At 45.1% G+C, this 18,110-nt stretch overlaps 1 protein-coding gene across 1 annotated transcript in view; it reads left to right on the forward strand.

The window, feature by feature from the left end:
• Positions 1-18,110, forward strand: part of BIN2 (bridging integrator 2) — a 47,636-nt gene that overhangs the window by 28,372 nt on the left and 1,154 nt on the right. The window contains exons 3-11 of the mRNA XM_036762101.1: positions 1,109-1,163; positions 1,565-1,659; positions 2,724-2,819; positions 5,364-5,471; positions 5,654-5,739; positions 6,879-6,954; positions 8,576-8,658; positions 11,952-12,696; positions 15,218-15,313. Of these exons, the coding sequence (XP_036617996.1) occupies positions 1,109-1,163; positions 1,565-1,659; positions 2,724-2,819; positions 5,364-5,471; positions 5,654-5,739; positions 6,879-6,954; positions 8,576-8,658; positions 11,952-12,696; positions 15,218-15,313 (1,440 nt within the window). The remainder of the gene's footprint in view (positions 1-1,108; positions 1,164-1,564; positions 1,660-2,723; positions 2,820-5,363; positions 5,472-5,653; positions 5,740-6,878; positions 6,955-8,575; positions 8,659-11,951; positions 12,697-15,217; positions 15,314-18,110) is intronic.

Below are 18,110 nucleotides of genomic sequence, written 5' to 3' on the forward strand. Positions count from 1 at the left end.
GCACCATATGGCTCCCCCTCCCTTTGTTCGATTTCTATAATGACCACCCGGATTGGCGGAGGGGGTTTTGTGGGGATCCACTGAATCATCTAGCTGCCACCTCAAATTGCAATTAAACTCTTGTAATCAATCTGGAGCTCCTTGACCTCTTTCTTTGGTTTCGAACTCACCCCACAGTATGGGGGAGGCACAGGGTTCCCCAGCTAGGGGAATTCTAGACCTTACACATACACACGTATATGTGCATGTAATATGTGCATGGGCATGTAATATGCAAAGGGAAGATAGGTGATGAAGTGGACAAAGTGCTTGGCCTGCAATCTGGAAGACTCATCTTCCTGAGTTCAGATCTGGCCTCTGACACTTACTAGCTATGTGATGCTGGGAAAGTCACTTAACCTTGTTTGTCTCAGTTTCTTCATCTGTAAAATGAGCTGGAAAAGTATCTTTGCCAAGAAAACCCCAAATGGGGTCATGAAGAGTCGGACATGACTGAACAACAGTAACAACCACAAAATATAATAAACATATCTCTGGATAGAATGTAAGTAAGCTCCTTGAGGGGCTAAGGCTGTCCCATTTTTACCTATGTATCCCCAGTACCTGTCATAGTGCTTGGCCCTTATAAATATTTGATTAATTGATTGAGTACAACTCATCCACATATTAATAGACGGTTTCATGAGTTACAGTGGCCAAAAAAAATCGTCATTTGGTGGCCAACGTTGTGATGATGAGCTTGAGATTCTCTGAACTTAGTAAGGCTGTCCCTTGTCCCTCAGGTGGCAGGGCTGCTGCCAGATCTATACCTGAAGTCTTTTCAGCTAAATAGGGTACAAGGAAGCTTGTGCTGTCTTCCATTAGCATAGCCTCCAAGAACGGAGGGCTGCCTCTGGGTTTATCATGAAGAAAACAGAACTTAGTGGAGGAATTTATGGAAATCATATACAAATCCAGTTGTAGCCATCAGGACTATTGCTTAAGTAAATAATGAAAGAGATTCCCGCCTCAAAATGTCTTTTCTACCTTATTGTAGAGGCATCTTCTGCTTTCTCTTCATCTTGAATAGTCTTTCCAGTCATTTAAACAAATTAACTTCTCTTTCCAGGCTGAAGGCCAAAAACTATACAAGGACTTGAAACATTTCCTTAATGCTGTCAAAGGTATGTATCCCAATATCTATGATCCCAGAGGGCATTCAGGTCTATACTAGATACTGGAGGATTGGGTGGGTGAAGAAAGGAGAGAGAAGCACCTTGTAGGAGAAGCCACCAAATCAGAGATTCTTTTGGTTTATATGATGTTACCCAAAGTCCTGCTTTCCTGTATCCTGTCTGCTTCCAGTATTTTCCCAGAGCCTAACATCTTGAGATTTAGTTGGTTATGTTGGTTAGAATAATCTCACCGTAGGCACTAGCCAAGTTCTCTAGGGGACACATCCCAAAGCTATCTAAGTGTCTTCCCAGATCACCTAAAGATGCTATGATTTGCATATCATTTGTATGATCAGTGGAATTAATGTTGAGGTGAAACCTCTTACAGAAACTGAGTTCTTTTCTTCCAGTGATGCACGAGAGCTCGATGAGACTGTCCCAAACTCTGCAGGAGATCTACAGCTATGAGTGGGAGGGCTACAGGGACCTGAAAGTCATTGCAGCGGTACAGAGGAAGACCTGGGGCCAATGACAACCACCACCACTTATTCAGCACCTACCCTATGTAGATTTGCCATGCCAGGCACCAGGGGAAATAGCAAGTTTGTAAAAGACATGGTCACCATCACTGCCTTCATGGAGCTTACACCCAGCAGGGAATAAGACGCAAACAGAAATAATTATAGTGTACAATATTACACAATGATTGTTTTGAGAGGTCCAGGACAAGGGGCTAGGTGAGGTCGGAGAGAAGAAAGGTCACTGCCAAACAGTGGGACTAGGGAAGGATTTTGAAAGGAGACATGGTTTGAGATCAGTTTAAAGGATGACTGGGAAAGCCACTGCTCCCTCCTTGATGTCCCTTTGCCAGTGGCTGCTCTCTTCCTTTGTCCCACTGCTCTCCTCCCTGGAAGTTTGGTCGAGGGTGGACCTTCTTGTCTCTTGCCAGTAAAAATGCCAGGCTCAGTACAGATAAGAGGGGGAAAGCTGAAACTTTTCAGATAAAATGAGGGGTTTAATGGGTTATAATGCAAAGAGAACTTGAGGAGGCCCCTGGAATTAATGGGAGGATGTAGATAAGCAGGCCTGGATGGTGGAGGTCAGCACCATTGGAGGAAATGCTCACAACTATGAAACTGTAGCTCCATTGGAGTTTTAAAAATTATTATCGTCTATAGGCATCAGTTATCTGAACTCTAATAGTCCTCACCAAAGCCCACCCTTTTCTTCTGTCTGAGTTCTTCCTTCAGGAAGCCTCCAAACACTAACCTCACCTAGTTCTCCCTCTCAATCCCTCCTTTACCCCCAACATCAGTATCTGGAACTCATTTTCCCCTATGTTACTAAAGCTCATCTTCTCTATCAGATTGGGAAAGTGCAGAGGAAAGGGGCTCTCTGCCTCTCTCCCTCTGGATCTTCCCCCACAGAACCCAAGACAAGGTACCCAATTCAAGGCAGGGGTCTGATTGTCCAACAATACCCAGGGCATTAACTTAGTGGGCTGCTGAGGAAAAGAATGCTGGAAATTCTCAACAAACTACCCCCTCACCTCCATGTGTTTCCCCACAGAATAATAATCTCCTCTGGGAAGATTACGAAGAGAAACTGGCTGACCAGGTCGTGAGAACCATGGAGACCTACGTATACCAGTTCAATGAAGTTAAGGTATCTGTTTCATCAGCTCAGTGCCAGGGCTGGGGTCAAGAGTGAGACAGAAATTAGGGAAGAGATCAGGGCCAACACATACATTTATTAAGCACCCACTTAACGTTGTTGCAGATGCTGAGGAAGGTTCGAAAGTAAATATGACCAGATGACTGCTAAGGCCCCTTTCAACTCCAAATCCTGTAATATTCTGATCCTACAACCTTCATTCTTGATTCCTCAAAGGGTTTATAGTCTAGACCGTTACACACACAACTACAAACCAGAATAGGGTGTGATTGTTCCTAAGAGATGTACAAAGCACCAACAGAGCTCTGCTGGGAGGGGGCGGGGGGAGTTAAGAGGGTCTGGAATTAGGGTTAAGGTCAGAGATTAGATGAAGGACTAGAATTGAAGGTTACATTCAATGTTAGGTCAGAGGGTTAAAGATGACATTAGGTTATGTTTAAATTCAAGACTTGGTTTAGTGTTGGGTTGGGTCGGGTCAGAGAAACCCCTGTGAGTCTACAACATTTTAGAATAGAAAGAGATCTCAGTTCTAATTCAAACTCTTTGTGGCCCTAAAGGAGTCCATTCACCTCCTTAGGCCTCTGTCTCCTCTTCTTTAAATTAGGGTTTGGGGCTAGATCCAAACTGTACGAAAGAACACGTCTGTGTGATAAGAATAGTGGTTCCCTAAGAAAAAGTGGGTTAGCAATATTTTCCTCAGTAAAGTATTAAATATGAATGTATGCATTATCAAGAATGTCTATCATATGTGCCCATTTCTCCTACCTTGCTCCAAACTGTCCACCCCTTGAAGCTGAAGTGCCCTATTTGCCCAGGCCACCATTTCCAAGGCCAAAGGCATTCTATGGCTTAATCAGAGTGAGAAACACTGCCCTGGATCATTTTGAAGGTCCCAGACAGAAACTGAATTCTATGATTTCAGATTCTGGGACTAAGACATAGGCAGGAGAGAAAGAAAGAGTGGAATATAGAGGAAAAGGAATATAAGAAGAAAGGAGGGAAGGAAAAATAGAAAAGAGAATAAAGATGAACTTGCCAGAGAGAGGAAGAGTGCTATCCACATTTCCACAGAAGTCCCTCGGCCCTGGGCTATAGCCAGCAGTTCCAGGCAGAGGGGTGTGTGTATTTTCAGGACACATTGTCAGAAGCCCAGGTTGTTGAGGCACCATTTTAGAATTATGCTACTTGTCAGCTAGCTAACAATGACAGTAATTGATGCATATAGCACTTTATGTCAGTGATCTCATTTCAGTCTCACAACCACAATGCAAGGTAGTTCCCATAGGTAGCATCCACTTAGCCTCAGAGAGGTTAAGTGACTTGTCTATTGTCACCCAGCTAATGTGTATCAGAAGTGGGATTTGAACCTAGTTCTTTCTGACACTCTATCCATGCTACCCTTCAGAACAACAGCTGGCGGTATCAACTATCCAACAGCAGCAATGGGCAGTGGTTGGGCCCCACAGCTCTGCTAGTTCATGTGTGCTGATTTGATAAACTTTATTTTTCTAAAAACCTCTGGAGGCCATAGTTTAGACTCCCAGGGTCTCTAGACTTATGGTTTGGATGGGGTTGGGACAGACTCTCTACAAGCTTTCATAGGATCTACAGCAGAGAGGACTTTGGAGATCATTTAGTATAACCCTCTGAGGCCAAGGCTTGGTTTAATGTCAGGTTGGCTTGGGTTTGGGACTGCCTTAGGTCAGAGCAGCCAGTCTCACACAGGCAGGCAGTCAGGCAGGAGCAAGGCTAAGATTTCAAGCCATGGGCTTTGTCCTACAAATCTCATGTTCCTCCAACTGTATCACGCTGCCTTCCCACGTCAATGGCCCAGTGATATCTCTATATGAGCCAATTCTTTCTCCAGGAAGTTTAAAAGAGAAACCTAGGGGCTGAATATCTATTGGTATTCTAATTCAGGTCAGTTTCTCAGGAGTTCCCCAAGCCTGAACCTCCATGTTTAATTTTATTTCCTTACCTGCTCTTCCTTCTTGGGTTAGGAGGCAGGTTGTCCTCTTGGGTCCATCTACAACTCTGTTAGATAGCCAGGCAAGACTAGGACCCAGGGGTCCTGAGAAGCCAGTGCTCTGCTGTTCATCCCACCTGGGCTAAGGAGTCAGTTTGGCCCTTTTCTTTCTTCCTTTTAAAAATAAATTTGAATTGATAGTTTCTGTTTCTTACATCACCACAGTTATCCCAAATATCCCTTCTCCTGCTCTCAGTCATCTCATGTAACAAATAGTATCCTTTTAGAGAGGAAAAAAAAATCAGCATAACTGATTAATACATTGAAAATGTCTGAAAACCATGCAATGTGTAACAGCTGTGGACCTCCTACCTCCACCAAGGGGTGGCACGGGGGCATCTTCTCAGATCCATTCACTGAGTCCTGCTCAATCTTTACCATTTTGTTATGTATACTTTTGATTTATTTGGGGTGTGGTTCAGTTCCTTCCGTTCACGTTGTTGTAGTCACTATAGATACTGTTTCCTTGGCTCTGTTTCATTCTCCTTTTTCATTCTTTTCTGGACCAGGAGAGAATTTCCAAGCGAGGTCGGAAACTAGTAGATTATGACAGTGCCCGGCACCACCTCGAAGCAGTACAGAATGCCAAGAAGAAGGACGAGGCTAAAACTCTCAAGGTAACAAGAGTGGGAGAGGCCTCCAGTCTGGGAGCTGGGTGAGAGTTTTAGCCCATCCTTCCTCCCTGTCTGGGAACCCTGAGTGTGGTGGCTCCTGGATGGGTGCTGGAGTGGGGGAAGACAACACTATGGGCAGGGTAGGGGCCACAGGCTCCTGTCTGACACCCTACCACCATTCCCAGGCAGAGGAGGAGTTTGTCAAAGCACAGACAGTGTTTGAGGACCTGAACCGGGAGCTGCAGGAAGAGCTGCCTCTCCTCTACAGCAGGTAAAGAGATCATAACAATAATACCACTTTCCATGGTGAGCAAACTATCTTATCATTCTGGAAATCCAGCCTGTTTTGGTACCAGAGTTCCTGGGCTGCCAGTGCTCTCTTCCACCCTCTCCCCCTCCTCTTTGAGGGTTTGACTGCCACCCAATCCCAGGATGCTGGACCCTTCAGGCATAAGGAGATGGGAGTGGTTCTGGCATTTTGGGTGGAGTATAGGGGGAAGGTTAGAGAAGGGCTCTTTCTATAGAGCAAAAAGGCTTGAACTTGGAACCAGGAAAACCAGGTTCAAATCTTTGCTCTTAACACTAAGCTGTGACCATAGATCATAGACAAGTCATGTCTAAAATGGAGGTAATAATGCTTTAATAGTACTAACCTTATCCAAGTGGCTGTAGGGAGAGTTCTTTGTAATGTGGTTTGGGGTTGCTGGGAGCCCCAAAATCTCAGGGCACAGGGTGTCATCCACCTGGAATGATTCATGCATTCAAACTGTCTTTAAGTCAAAGTGACAAGGTTTATTGTAACACCCATAGAAGGGGGCAGAGTTCCTAATGAGACTGCTGCTTATAGAGGGAAAAAGACAGTGAAAGGATCTGGATGGGATTCAGGAGTATTAAGTAGCCTGGGGTGGGCCCAGTGCCACAGTGAAAGGACTGCCCAGTAAGCTAATTAAGTAATCTAGGTGGGCTGGGGTGGACCAGATGCCTTGGGCAGAGGCACCAGTGATCTGGGTTGCTGAAATGTAAATGTTGTATGAAATGTAAAATTCAGGGACTGGGTGGTTTCCTTTTCGGGGTCCAGGTCTCATCACCCCATCATTTATAAACTACATAACTAAGTGCATAGTACGAATGACTGCCGTTATTAATCATTTCATCCTCATAGCAGCCTGCAGGATAGATGCCACGTATTACAGACCAAAAAACCTGAGCTCCATTGGAAGCGAAGTAGCTTGTCACAGAATTAGTTAGTGACTGATCCAGGGCCTCTGACTCTGTAGCCAATGTTCTCTCCATTATAATGGCCAGCCTCTCACCCTTGTTAAGAGTTTTATCAATATTAGCTATCAGCCCTTCCTTCCTGGGTACTCACCCGCTGTTGGCTTTGCCTGGCTCTTCTCTGTTCCCTGTTAGCCGCATTGGCTGCTATGTGACCATCTTCCAGAACATCTCCAACCTCCGGGATGTTTTCTATAAGGAAATGAGCAAGGTAAGAAGCCACTGGCCAACCGAGGTAATGAGGGGGGTTTCTGGGGACGGCTGTGAGGCCCATAGCACCTTCCCAAGGCTGTTATTCCTGGTAGTTGGGAAGAAATAGTATCCATGGATTAGTGCATCCTGTTTCAGTTGCACAGAATAACACACACATGCTAGCACTTATGTATGTACACAAACACACACACAATGAGGAGCTCTAGGCCAGAAAGAGTGATACTAAAACAAGAAGATCTAGATTGGGTTAAATGTATACATGAATTTATTATTTATAAGTATTTACCATGTGCTGAGCCCTGGGGATAGAAATAGAAGACAGCCCCTGCCCTCCAGGAGCTTACATTCTAATGAGTGAGACAATGCATAGGAAAGGTTTCAGCTGTTAGTCAGATGGAAAGGCCTCAAGCTGTGTCTAGGGTTCTGCAACCCAGCAGATGGTAAGGCCTCTTCTTATGGAAAAACTTCTCAATAAAGAAGTTATATGAGTAAGTCTTGGAATCCCCATCTGGGTAGAGGTGAGTCTTAAAATCCTGGGAGAGTTTCTCTGGTCCCTAGGCTGGATTGGGGCAATCCTTTTAGGCAGAAGAAGGGATAGACCAAATGATCTTTTATATCCTTCCTAGCTGTAGAATTCCCAGATTCTTTGATATCTGGACCCATAGTTTACCTCCTTCCTCCTGGGTCCCAATACCTGCATCCACACCTCCAGAGCTGAGAACTTTTGTTGCTACTACAGTCACAGAATCATTCAGTTGGGTCACTTAGTCTGAGCCACACCTGAAATATGAATCTTCTTTGCAGTACTCCAGTATCTGGCCTTTGCTTTAACAATTCTGATGATAAGTATCTCCTAGGAAGCCCATCCCATTTTTGGATGGTTATTGGTTATTAGGAAGTTCTTCCTTATGTTAAATTGAAATCCCTCTCTATGAGCAAAGGATTTTTTTGGCTTAATGATAATTTCAAAATCTGCTAAAAAGGCAGCATTGGAAGGTCATCTAGTCTAACCCCCTGCCAGAAGTAGGAATCTCTAACAAGCTGTCCTCTAGCCAGTTGGGATTTGCTTATTTAATATCAAAACAGACATAGAATGAAGGAAGCCAGAGCACAGAATTAGACACCACCTGCATATATTCCATTTGCAACATAGACAAATCACAGATGGGTAATGGAAAGTTAGCTGCATGCTGTTATCAAAAGGTTGAGTGACATGTGGCATGCAGTCACCAAGGGGTCAGAAGAATGACTACTGAGTAAGAGGCCTCACAGATTTCTCTGTGCCCCTGGCAAAGTCTAGGCAGTATATCAGTAAGCAAATGCTCACATGCCTGATTGTTCCACCCTAAACACCAGCCATATATTGGCTGGGTGCAGAAACTCATACTGGGAGAAGGGAAATGGGATGCACACACAGGACACAGAGACCCCCAAATGGCTTGGGGGCAACTGGATGGACATTATTATTTAAAGAGGAGGGGATTCCATAGGTTTTCAGGGGAAGGGGAACATAGAGCAGGGCTTGGAAGAAGAAAAGGGATAGAGCTGGGGGGGGTCTCAGGATGGCCCAAGCTGAGCTATTACAACTATTCCCTCCTTTTTTCTTTTGATGACTATAGCTGAACCATGATCTATATGAAGTGATGAGCAAACTGGAGAAGCAATATTCCAGCAAAGTCTTTGTGGTCAAGGGAGTGTCCAAGTAAGCGATCTTTGGTGTCTTTTTCTGTCACAGGGTCAACTTTGCTCCTTCTCTGTGTCCTTCCCTTCACCCTCCTTTTCCCTTCCCTACCTTCATCCCCCTCTCCTTCTTCAGTCCAAAGTCATGACCTTCCCCACAGTGGGTGAGTATGTATCCCTGCATAGATATGTTATGTTCCAAAGGTGATAGAAGATTCCTTTATGTGACCCCTAGATAGTGCTACTTACTATTGTCACTTCCTTTCTGCCCCCCAGTCACACCATGTACTTTCCCTGCCTGGGTGTCTTTGCTCATACAGTTCCCTTCCACCCTCTTCTTGGAATACCCTTTCTTTTCTTCTTTTAAATAATCCCCCTCATCCTTGAAAACCCAGTCCAGGATCTACCTGCTCTATGAAGCTTCTGTGACCCTGCTAGGCCCATTATCTCTCCCTCTTCCAAACTCATAGCTCTTACCATAATCAATACCATTGTCATTGAAAAATATTGACTAAGCACCTACAACATGTAAATCTTCCCTGCCCTGGAAGAGCTTAAGGCCCTAGGAAGGGAGAAGGGATGTGCACTTAAAAGACGACTAACCACACTAAGCAGTGCTTGCTACCAGCCAAATGGAGGGCATAGACAGCAAGCACTACGGAGGTTCAGAGAAGAACCAGAGTGATCAGTGAAGCCTTCATGGGGGAGAGGAGACCTGAGTGGGGCCCTGAGGAGTAGAACTGAAACATTGTGCCCCTTACCTGGCAAACAGTCACATACCGTATTATGCTGCATTACTCTGGTCCTTAATTCGTCCTGTTATTTGTCTATTTTTATTTTGTCTCCCCGCCATACGCCCACCAAATTGTCATTTATTGAAGGATAAGGACCGTGTCTTATTTTCCTGTGTATCTCCTGTATTCAATTCAAACACTTATGGAACATGTACTATGTTTAGGGCATTGTGCTAGGCTCAAGATAGTCATGAAAGTCATAGGTGTGAATTCTACCTTTGCTCACCCACTAGCTAGGTGGCCATGGGCAAGTCACTTAACCCCTGAGTTTCTGTGTCCTTTGTAAATGGAGCTAATCAGACCTATGGTACCTCCTCCTGTCCAAGGATAAATGAGGTATGTAAAATGTTCCACAGAGATGTTAGCTATTACTTTTACTACAATCTAATATGGAAAATAAGATGTGAATACAAAGAAACATAATGCTGCAAAAGAAAGGAATAAGAAAAGTGTTTTGAGAGAAATAGACTACATGTGGCCGTGGCCTAGGGGAGGATTCATGGAGGAGCCATTCAAAGTGTGCTCATCTCTAAGGAGGAATAGGATTTCACCAGGTAAAAAGGGAGGGGGAGAGGTATTTCATGCTTTAGGGATGGGAAATTATTCAGGGAGTGGTGAATAATCCTCTCTGGCTTGAGTGCTTTGTTTAGGGGAGGGGGAGTAATGGAAAATAAGCCTGGAATGGGAGGTTAAAGCCAAACTGTGGAGCTTGGACAGGGTAGCGGCCTGGTAAATACCTGTTGAATTAATTTAACCTGCCATAGTCTCCCATAGCTAGAGACGAGAGACATCCCTCACTAACCACCCCCACCCTTGGCCACCAGGAGTGAAATGACCTAAGCCTCTCTGGGAGGACAGCCTAATTAATAACCATTACCTCCCCCAGCCCCATGGGAAGCTCTGCTCCAGCCAATCAAAGCCCTCCAGTCTCTAAATTCGAGACCTGGTTAGCAAGCTTTCCCCCAGGCTATTCCCCCTTTGGGGGCTGCCCTCCCCTCCACTGGCATTTCTTGAAAACTGGCTCTAAATTAGCTACCTCTGGAAAGGCACCTGTCAGAGTATTACTTGTGTGGGTGCTCAGGATGCAGTTGAGTCTACTACAAATGCTCCATGAATTGAATGGTCCCTTCCAATTTTAACTTCCTTTAATAGAACACATTCAGTTTCCCTTTGCTACATCATTTACTCCCATTTCCCTGGTTCTCCTTCTATTCTGGGAGCTCATAACTCAGAGGTACATAACATGTCACAGCTAGAAAGGACCTTGGAAATCATTTGCTCCAACCCACTCCTTTTCCAGTGAAGAAACTGAAGCCCAAAGAGAGATGAGGTAACTTAGGGTAAGTCCCCTTGTCTCCATAAGCCTGGGATCTCCTGAGGCCAGAGACCAGTTTCTTAATTCACTGCAGCAAACATTTATTAAGCACTTACTGGATGTAAGGCATCCTGCTAGGCCTTGGAAAATGTCAACTGAAAAATCACCCAGTCCCTGGCTAGAATTCTGGATCTCTATGGTCTTGCCTTAGTTCTAGAATGTCTGGTCTGGTCTGCCACCACCCAATCCCAGCTCTCACCAGCCACGACCAAGACTGTTTGGCAATAGCCTTTAAACTGTTCTCCCTGCCTCAAATCTTCCAATTCTCTTCAATTCATCCTGCCCTCTCATGCCAGGCATCTTAATAGCATCAGTCTGATAGCATTGCACCATGACTCAGAAGCCTTCAGTGGCTCCTCTGTGCCTTGGAGGAAAAGTGAGATCCTCCACAATCTCCCTCCAACCTTCCTTTATGGTCTTCTCTTACGTTATTCCCCCCAACTAAGCCAATCCCCTCCTCATTCCTTGTTGATCCTGAGATTATTAAGAGGGAAAATGTAGAGAATCGATTTCAGGTGAAGTGAATGAATGAGTCACAGAATCATAGAAGAGAGGGAAATTGAGTGGCCCCAAAAGTCAAGGGGCTTGCTCAACATCCATAGCTAATGGGTGGCAGAGTGGGAGATTCAAGCCCGCAGCCTCTGGTTCCCAAACCAATGCTTTTTTCCACTATATTTTTTAATGCTGATTCTCCTAGGAAAGTCACTTGGCCACTTCTGGCCTCAGTCTTCCTGCCTCTAACATGAGAGGGTCTGACCAGATGATCAGGAAAGCAAACGGAAAGGTCTCTTTCAACTCTGCAGTTACCGATTCTAAATAAATGTTTGTTGGTTGGTGATTAATTGACTTGTAGGTTTGTGGTAGATAGTCAAGGAGATGTAGGGGGTTTGGAACCACATCACCTGAGGCAGGAAGAGGGACAGCATTTAGGTCTTAATTCCAGACCACCCAATGAAGCAAGATTTCCCCTTATAAGTAGTGGCAGGAGGGGACTGAGAGGAACTACCACCCGAAAATTTGGGGGTACAAGCCTATCAGAAAATAAAGAAGACTAATGAGATTTGGCTACAGGTACTGTGCTTTTCTTCAGCTTGAAGTATTCCTTTACAGGAGCTGACTTTCTAAAATAATCTCTTCTTTTTTTAGGCACCGAAGCTCCTTGGTCATCTCATCTCCAATCCCTAGATCCAGTGTTTCCATAACCTCTGGGGAGGGCAGCCCTCTCACCTCCCCCAGCAGTCCTTCTCCTACAAGTTCCTCTCCCAGAAGTCCCTCTCCTGCAAGCCCCTCTCCCAGAAGTCCCTCTCCTGCAAGCCCCTCTTCCAGAAGCCCTCTTCCTACTGTCAATTCCCTCTTTTCCTTGAAGAGGGAAAGAGGGTCAGTCTTGGAAGATGAAAATGCTCCAGCTACGGAACTAGCCCAGAAAGAAGACTCCCCTGAACTCCAGGATGACCCCTTTGAAGAAGAGAAGAGAGAGGACCTAGAGGACCCCAGTGTTGAAGAAAAGTTTGTCTTACCCTGCAATGGCCCAGCTGGGTCACGACCCTCTTCTGTAGTTGAGGCTGAGCTGCCAGATGAAGATTCCCCGTCTTACACAGCTCCAGTATCCACTGGAATCTCCCATTCTCCCAAGGAGATTCCATTACCAACCCCAGGAGTCTTCCGACCTCCTGAAGAATTGGGCCCAGTAAGGGAGAGAACGCCTAGTTTCAAAGCTTTAATTGTCCCCAGTAAGCCACCTCCTCCTAAAGCCCTTCCCAGTCCAGGGCCCTTACCTGATATCAAGCCAGCTGAGAAACCAAGACCACCAACACCTGAAGTCAGCCAGGGGGATAGCAGCAGTGCCAGGAGCTTTGAGGAGCGTGTTGCCCCTGCTCCATCGATCACGCAGGTGAGAGGGCCACAGAGCTGAACCTTCAGCTCTCTGGGAAGGTGGAAGAATAATCATAAGGATGAGAGTAATAAGAGGGGAATAAGCGTTTGCATGGTGCCCACAGTGTATCAGGCACTGGGCTGAGCACTTTATCAATTTAATCTCATTTGATCCCCATAACAACCCTGGGAGGTAGGTGATATGATTGTCCCCATTTTACAATTCAGGAAACTGAGGCAGACAGAGGTTAAGTGACCTGCCCAAGGTCACACAGCCAATAAGTGTCTGAGGCTGGATTTGAATTCAGATGCTCCTGACTCCAGGCCCAGTACTCTGTGTACTGAACCACCAAACTGCCATGATAGTAATATAACGGTATTTATACACAGCTTTAAAGCACTGTACATATGTTATCTCACTGGCTTCTTACAATGACCCTGGAAAGCAAATGCTGTTACTATCCTCATTTTACAGTGAGGAAACCAAGGCCCTTCTGGTTAAGTGACTTGCCAAAGATCAGCCAGGTTGAGTGTCGGGGCTTTAATTGAATTGTCCTGACTCCCAATCCATTTCTCTTCCCACCAAACCATACTCACGGTCTATTGAAAAGAGCAGTCAAGTCCCAGGTCTACCCTAACTAGTTGTGCAATCTTGAGTCGCTGTAGAAGTATGGCCTTCACTTTCTTAATTTGTAAAACGTGGCCTGGACTAAACGGCCAAATAATCAGAAATCCATAGGCATTTAGTCCGTATTAATTATATGATTGTATAATTCATTACTACTAGCCCATCTGTGCTAACTAATTAGGTCAAAAAACTTTTTTGTTAAAATTCTCAGACAGGTCACACTCTGGACTCAGGCTGATTACATTTGACTCACAGGCTATGTGTTGGACACCTTGGTCTTTAAATAATGTCTGAAGTTGCTTCCAGCTCTGACATTCTGTAGTACCTGGATGCTTAGCCTGCAGAGGTTATTTTAAGTGAAATAGTATTGTTGTCTTCAAATTATTTAAGAGCTGTCATATGAAAGAAGGATTCTTCTTTATAGCAGAGCTAGGGCCATGTATGTTACAGGGAAAGTTTGTAGTTAAATAAAAGAACTTTCTTTTATTGAATTTGACAATTTCCAATTTCCAGAATTTTCCAATTTAACACTTGGAGCCCTCCCAAAGTAGAATTGATAGTGAGTTTCTCTTCCCAGGAGGTGTTCAAGGAGAGATAGCCATTCGACAATCAGTTCAATCTGATGCGCCTTTATTAAAGAGCCTTTAGTGTTGTCAGGCACTGTGCTCAGTGCTGGGACTGCAAAGACAAAGATGCAGCAGACTCTGCCCTCAGAGAACTTATGTTCTAAAGGGAAGTGATGTGTAGACAGACAGGTAGGAAACACTGCTGTCGATCAACTCACATAATTTAAAGATTGGAGGAGATCTCAGCGGCCACACCAGAAACCCTCACAATAAATATCTGGTCATCTCATCTTTCCTTAAAGACTTATGAGGAGGAAGGCCCCCGACCCTCAAGGGAGCCCAACCCGTTCATGGACAGTGCTAACTGTAAGGAAGCTTTTCTTGACACGCAGTCTCCATTCACCTTTTTGGTGCCTCCATCCATAGCTCCTGGGGCCAAGGAGAACGTGTCTGCTCAGTCTTCTGTGTGTCAGCCCTTCAAAGGCCTGAAGACTGTAATACTGTCCCCCTGAGTCTTCTCTCCTTTAGGCTTCACGTTCCTGTTCCTTCAACGAATAGATGACATGGCCTCAGATTCATCCTGGTTGGTCTCCTTTGAATGTTCTCCAGCTTACAACATTCTTCTTAAGTTGTGGTGCCCAGGACTGAACTTGATACTTGAGATGAGGTCTGATATGGTGCCCTCCTTATTCCTTGAAGCAGTCACTGGTCATGTGAATTGTGGGCTACCACATCCCCCCAAGCTTATACTTGCGAAGTTGATTGTTTTGTTCCCAAGCTAATTTCCTCTTCCTAGATTCTGCCTAATATTAGCTCTGGGACCCTGCCAAGATCCTTTGGGATCTTGGTGTTGTCATCTCTGTCCCTCCCAGGTTTGTGTCACCTGCAAATCTGATGAACCTTTATCCAAGTCATGCATAAAACTCTTAAATAATAGAGGGCCAAGCACAGATCTCTGGAAGGTACTCCACTGAAAACCTCATACCAATGGAGTGACCACAGGAATCTGCACTTGGCCTTGCAAATGTGGCAGGGGGGTGAGGGGGGTGGAGGAATAACAGCTTTGTCCTCTGTCTGCAGGAAGGGATTCCTGAACTGAGTAGATTGGACTCAATTATTGACAACACTAAGGTTTTATGATACCACCATGGTATCATGTCCTCAGTAGATGTGACAAGGGTTGGGGTTCAAGGTGGAGTCTTCCTGCATAATCCACATTGGTTTGTCACTAACTGGCTACCTCAGTCTGCGCCTCAGTTACTTCCTCTATAAGATGAAAGCATTAGGCTAAATGTCCTAGAAGATTCCTTGACACTATAATATTCTATGATTTCTGTGTTCTGCAGGACTCCTCTGAACTTGGCACAAAAGAGAAGATAAACAGTGAAGAGAGCAAGGAACCAGACCAGAGCAAGAAGCAGGATTCAGACATTTCCCTTCAGGTACTGAGATACAAGTCATCCCCTCTGATCACCATGACTCAGACACTTCCCCAGCGATTTAACCTGAACAGTCATTCGATAGTCAATCAATGTGCATTTATTGAGCATTTACTATTTGCCAGGCACTGTGCTAAGACCTGGGGAATACGAAGGCAAATACACAGAATGTCACCTTCTAATGGGGGAGTCAAGAGGAGGCCCTTCTCTTTGCCAAGGCAAACCCTTCTCCATCTGCCCTAGATCCCATCCCCTTTCATCTTCTCCAGCAGAGTATCCCCTCTGTCCTCAACTCTCTCTAATCTTTAATCCTTCCCTATTTCTGACTCCTTCCTCATAACTTACAAATATTTCCAAGTCTCCCCCTCCTTAAAAAATCCTCACTGACTAAACCCTCCTCCACTTTCCTGCTCAATTTTTTTGAAAAATAATCTATACCAGGAGAACCACTTCCTCTTCTCCCACTCCTCCCATTTTCCCACCCAAACTGCTTTCCCCAAAGTTTCCAACAGTCTCCCGATAGCCAAATCCAGTGGCAGCTTCTCAGTCCTCTTCCTTCTTGACCTCTCTGCAGCCTGGGATGTGGTCCATCAGCCTCTGCTCTTGAGGGCACAGTCATCATAACAGATAGAAAAGTGTCTTCCTTAGGGTCACCTGGCCAGTAAATGTTAGAGCTAGGGCTTGAAACTACAGTTATCCTTTCCATATTGCAACTTTCCCCATCACAGTTTCGCTATATCGTGGGCAGATTTAAGAAATTAAATGCAAACTTTGGGGGAATTGTGTGAAGGCCCTCAGACAACACAGAAAAAGTTTAGAAATTCAGAAATGTATAAAATATATGTATGGTATTATATCATATCATATATATCATTATATCATATCAACCCAAATTTTGCAATAAGGCACCGCAAACACCCCCTAAAAGAAGATGAAAAAATTCAGACTTCTTCTCTGGTACGAAGGGAAAGCCAAAAAATTTTACATGGATTTTCTCGATCATGGGGCCCCTGCACCTCCAGCGCCTGTGATGAGGAAGGGATAATCGTATACCCTTTTGACTTCCAAGCCTAGAATGGTGGGTCCTCCAGTCTACCAGTGTATAACTCTGGTGGTTTTGGGTGAAGTGAGCTGACAGAGCCAGGAAATCAGGCTTCCTGGGTTCTGTCCTCTGTTCTCTTCTCACTGGCTGTGTGACTTTGGGTGAGTCACGCCCTGAACTTCAGTTTCATCACCTGCAAAATAAAGGGGTACAACTAGGTGATCTCCGGGGCTCCTTCCAGCTTGAATGATATGAACATAGAAGTGCTGTGCCTTTGAAACAACTCTCCAGTCTACAGTAGTGAAACCACAAAGATGGGAGCAGAGGGCAACTTGGGGATCTCTGGGTCTCAGTTCTATTTTAGTCATTAGAGCTTAACATTTCCCCCAGAAAAATGACCCAATAGATGGTCTCCTCCCATCTGACAGAGGCAGAAAAGAAAGACCTCGTACGTAGAAATGTGCCAGCTCTGATGAGGTTTTAGTGGGGAGAGATGAGTGAAACGGATGCTGATTTCAAGTCTATATTTATACTTTCACAGATACCTCTGGAGGTGTGCATAGAACTGGACAGAGACAAAGACAGAAAAAGAGCATATATTCAGGCCTCACTGCGGGCCAGGCACTGGGCCAAGTGCTAGAGATAGAAATGCAAGCAAATAAGAAAGGCCCTGTCTTCAAAGAGCTTGCGTTCTATGGGGGAGGATAAGAAACGAAGGGGAACTGGGGGAGAGGAAGCTCTGTACTGTGACATAGTATAAATATGGTGTGAAAAAGATGGAGGTCTGGAGCAAACAATAGAAGAAATCAGAGCCCAGGGTGGTTCCAGCAGGGTGCAATCCAAGTCCTTTGGCTCAATGGTCAAGGCCGGGTATTTGGAATACTTCTCATTCCCCATTGCCACTTCCAGGTTCTCCCCCTTCCTCCATCACTCGGTTCCCTCTCTTCCTTTGAGGTTCATGCTATTCATATCTACCACCCAATCAGAATCCTGGCAGCACTCCCCTTCTTTTCTCAATGACTTTAGTACCTGGCTCACAATTTTTCTCTCCTCCCCAACTCCTGCCTTCATACTGGGGGACTTCAGTATACACATTGATATTCCCTCAAACTCTTGGTTCTTTAACCTAATCGCCTCTCATGAACTACTCCTCCACCGCACCTCAGCCACACACAAAGATGGTCATACCCCTGATCTTGCCATCACCCACAAATGTACCACTACCATGTTAAAGAATTCTGAAATCCCCTTCTCAGACTATACTGTATTGACTTTTCACCTCCCCCTCTGCCTTCCCTTATAAACCCTACTCTTCATCCTAATCTTGACCTCCAGGCCTTGACCCTCAGTTCTCTCCCAGGTCATTTCCCCTGCATGAGGCAGTCTCTCCTCTTCTCCTCATCTTAACTCTTTGGTGAACCAATTTAACGCTACTCTGTCCTCCCTCTTTATTCCTTAGCCCCCTTAACATATGGGCAATTACGCCCAGCCAGGCCTCAGCCCTGAATCAGGACACCACTCTCTCCTGGGAGATGGAAAACTGAGACAGAGAGATTAAGTGGTTTTCCCAGGATCATAGAGTCGATCTCTGTCAGAGCAGGATTTGAATCCAGGTCTTCCTGCCTAAGAGGCCTGACCTGGCCTGATCTCTACCCCTCCACACACACACATCAGAAAATACAGCAAATATATAGACAGATAGGCAATACAGCATTCTAAACCATTCGAATGAGCTTTGAGGACTATAAGCCACCTTAA

Source organism: Trichosurus vulpecula, chromosome 5 (assembly GCF_011100635.1).
Source record: "Trichosurus vulpecula isolate mTriVul1 chromosome 5, mTriVul1.pri, whole genome shotgun sequence".
In the NCBI taxonomy this organism is placed as follows: domain Eukaryota; kingdom Metazoa; phylum Chordata; class Mammalia; order Diprotodontia; family Phalangeridae; genus Trichosurus; species Trichosurus vulpecula.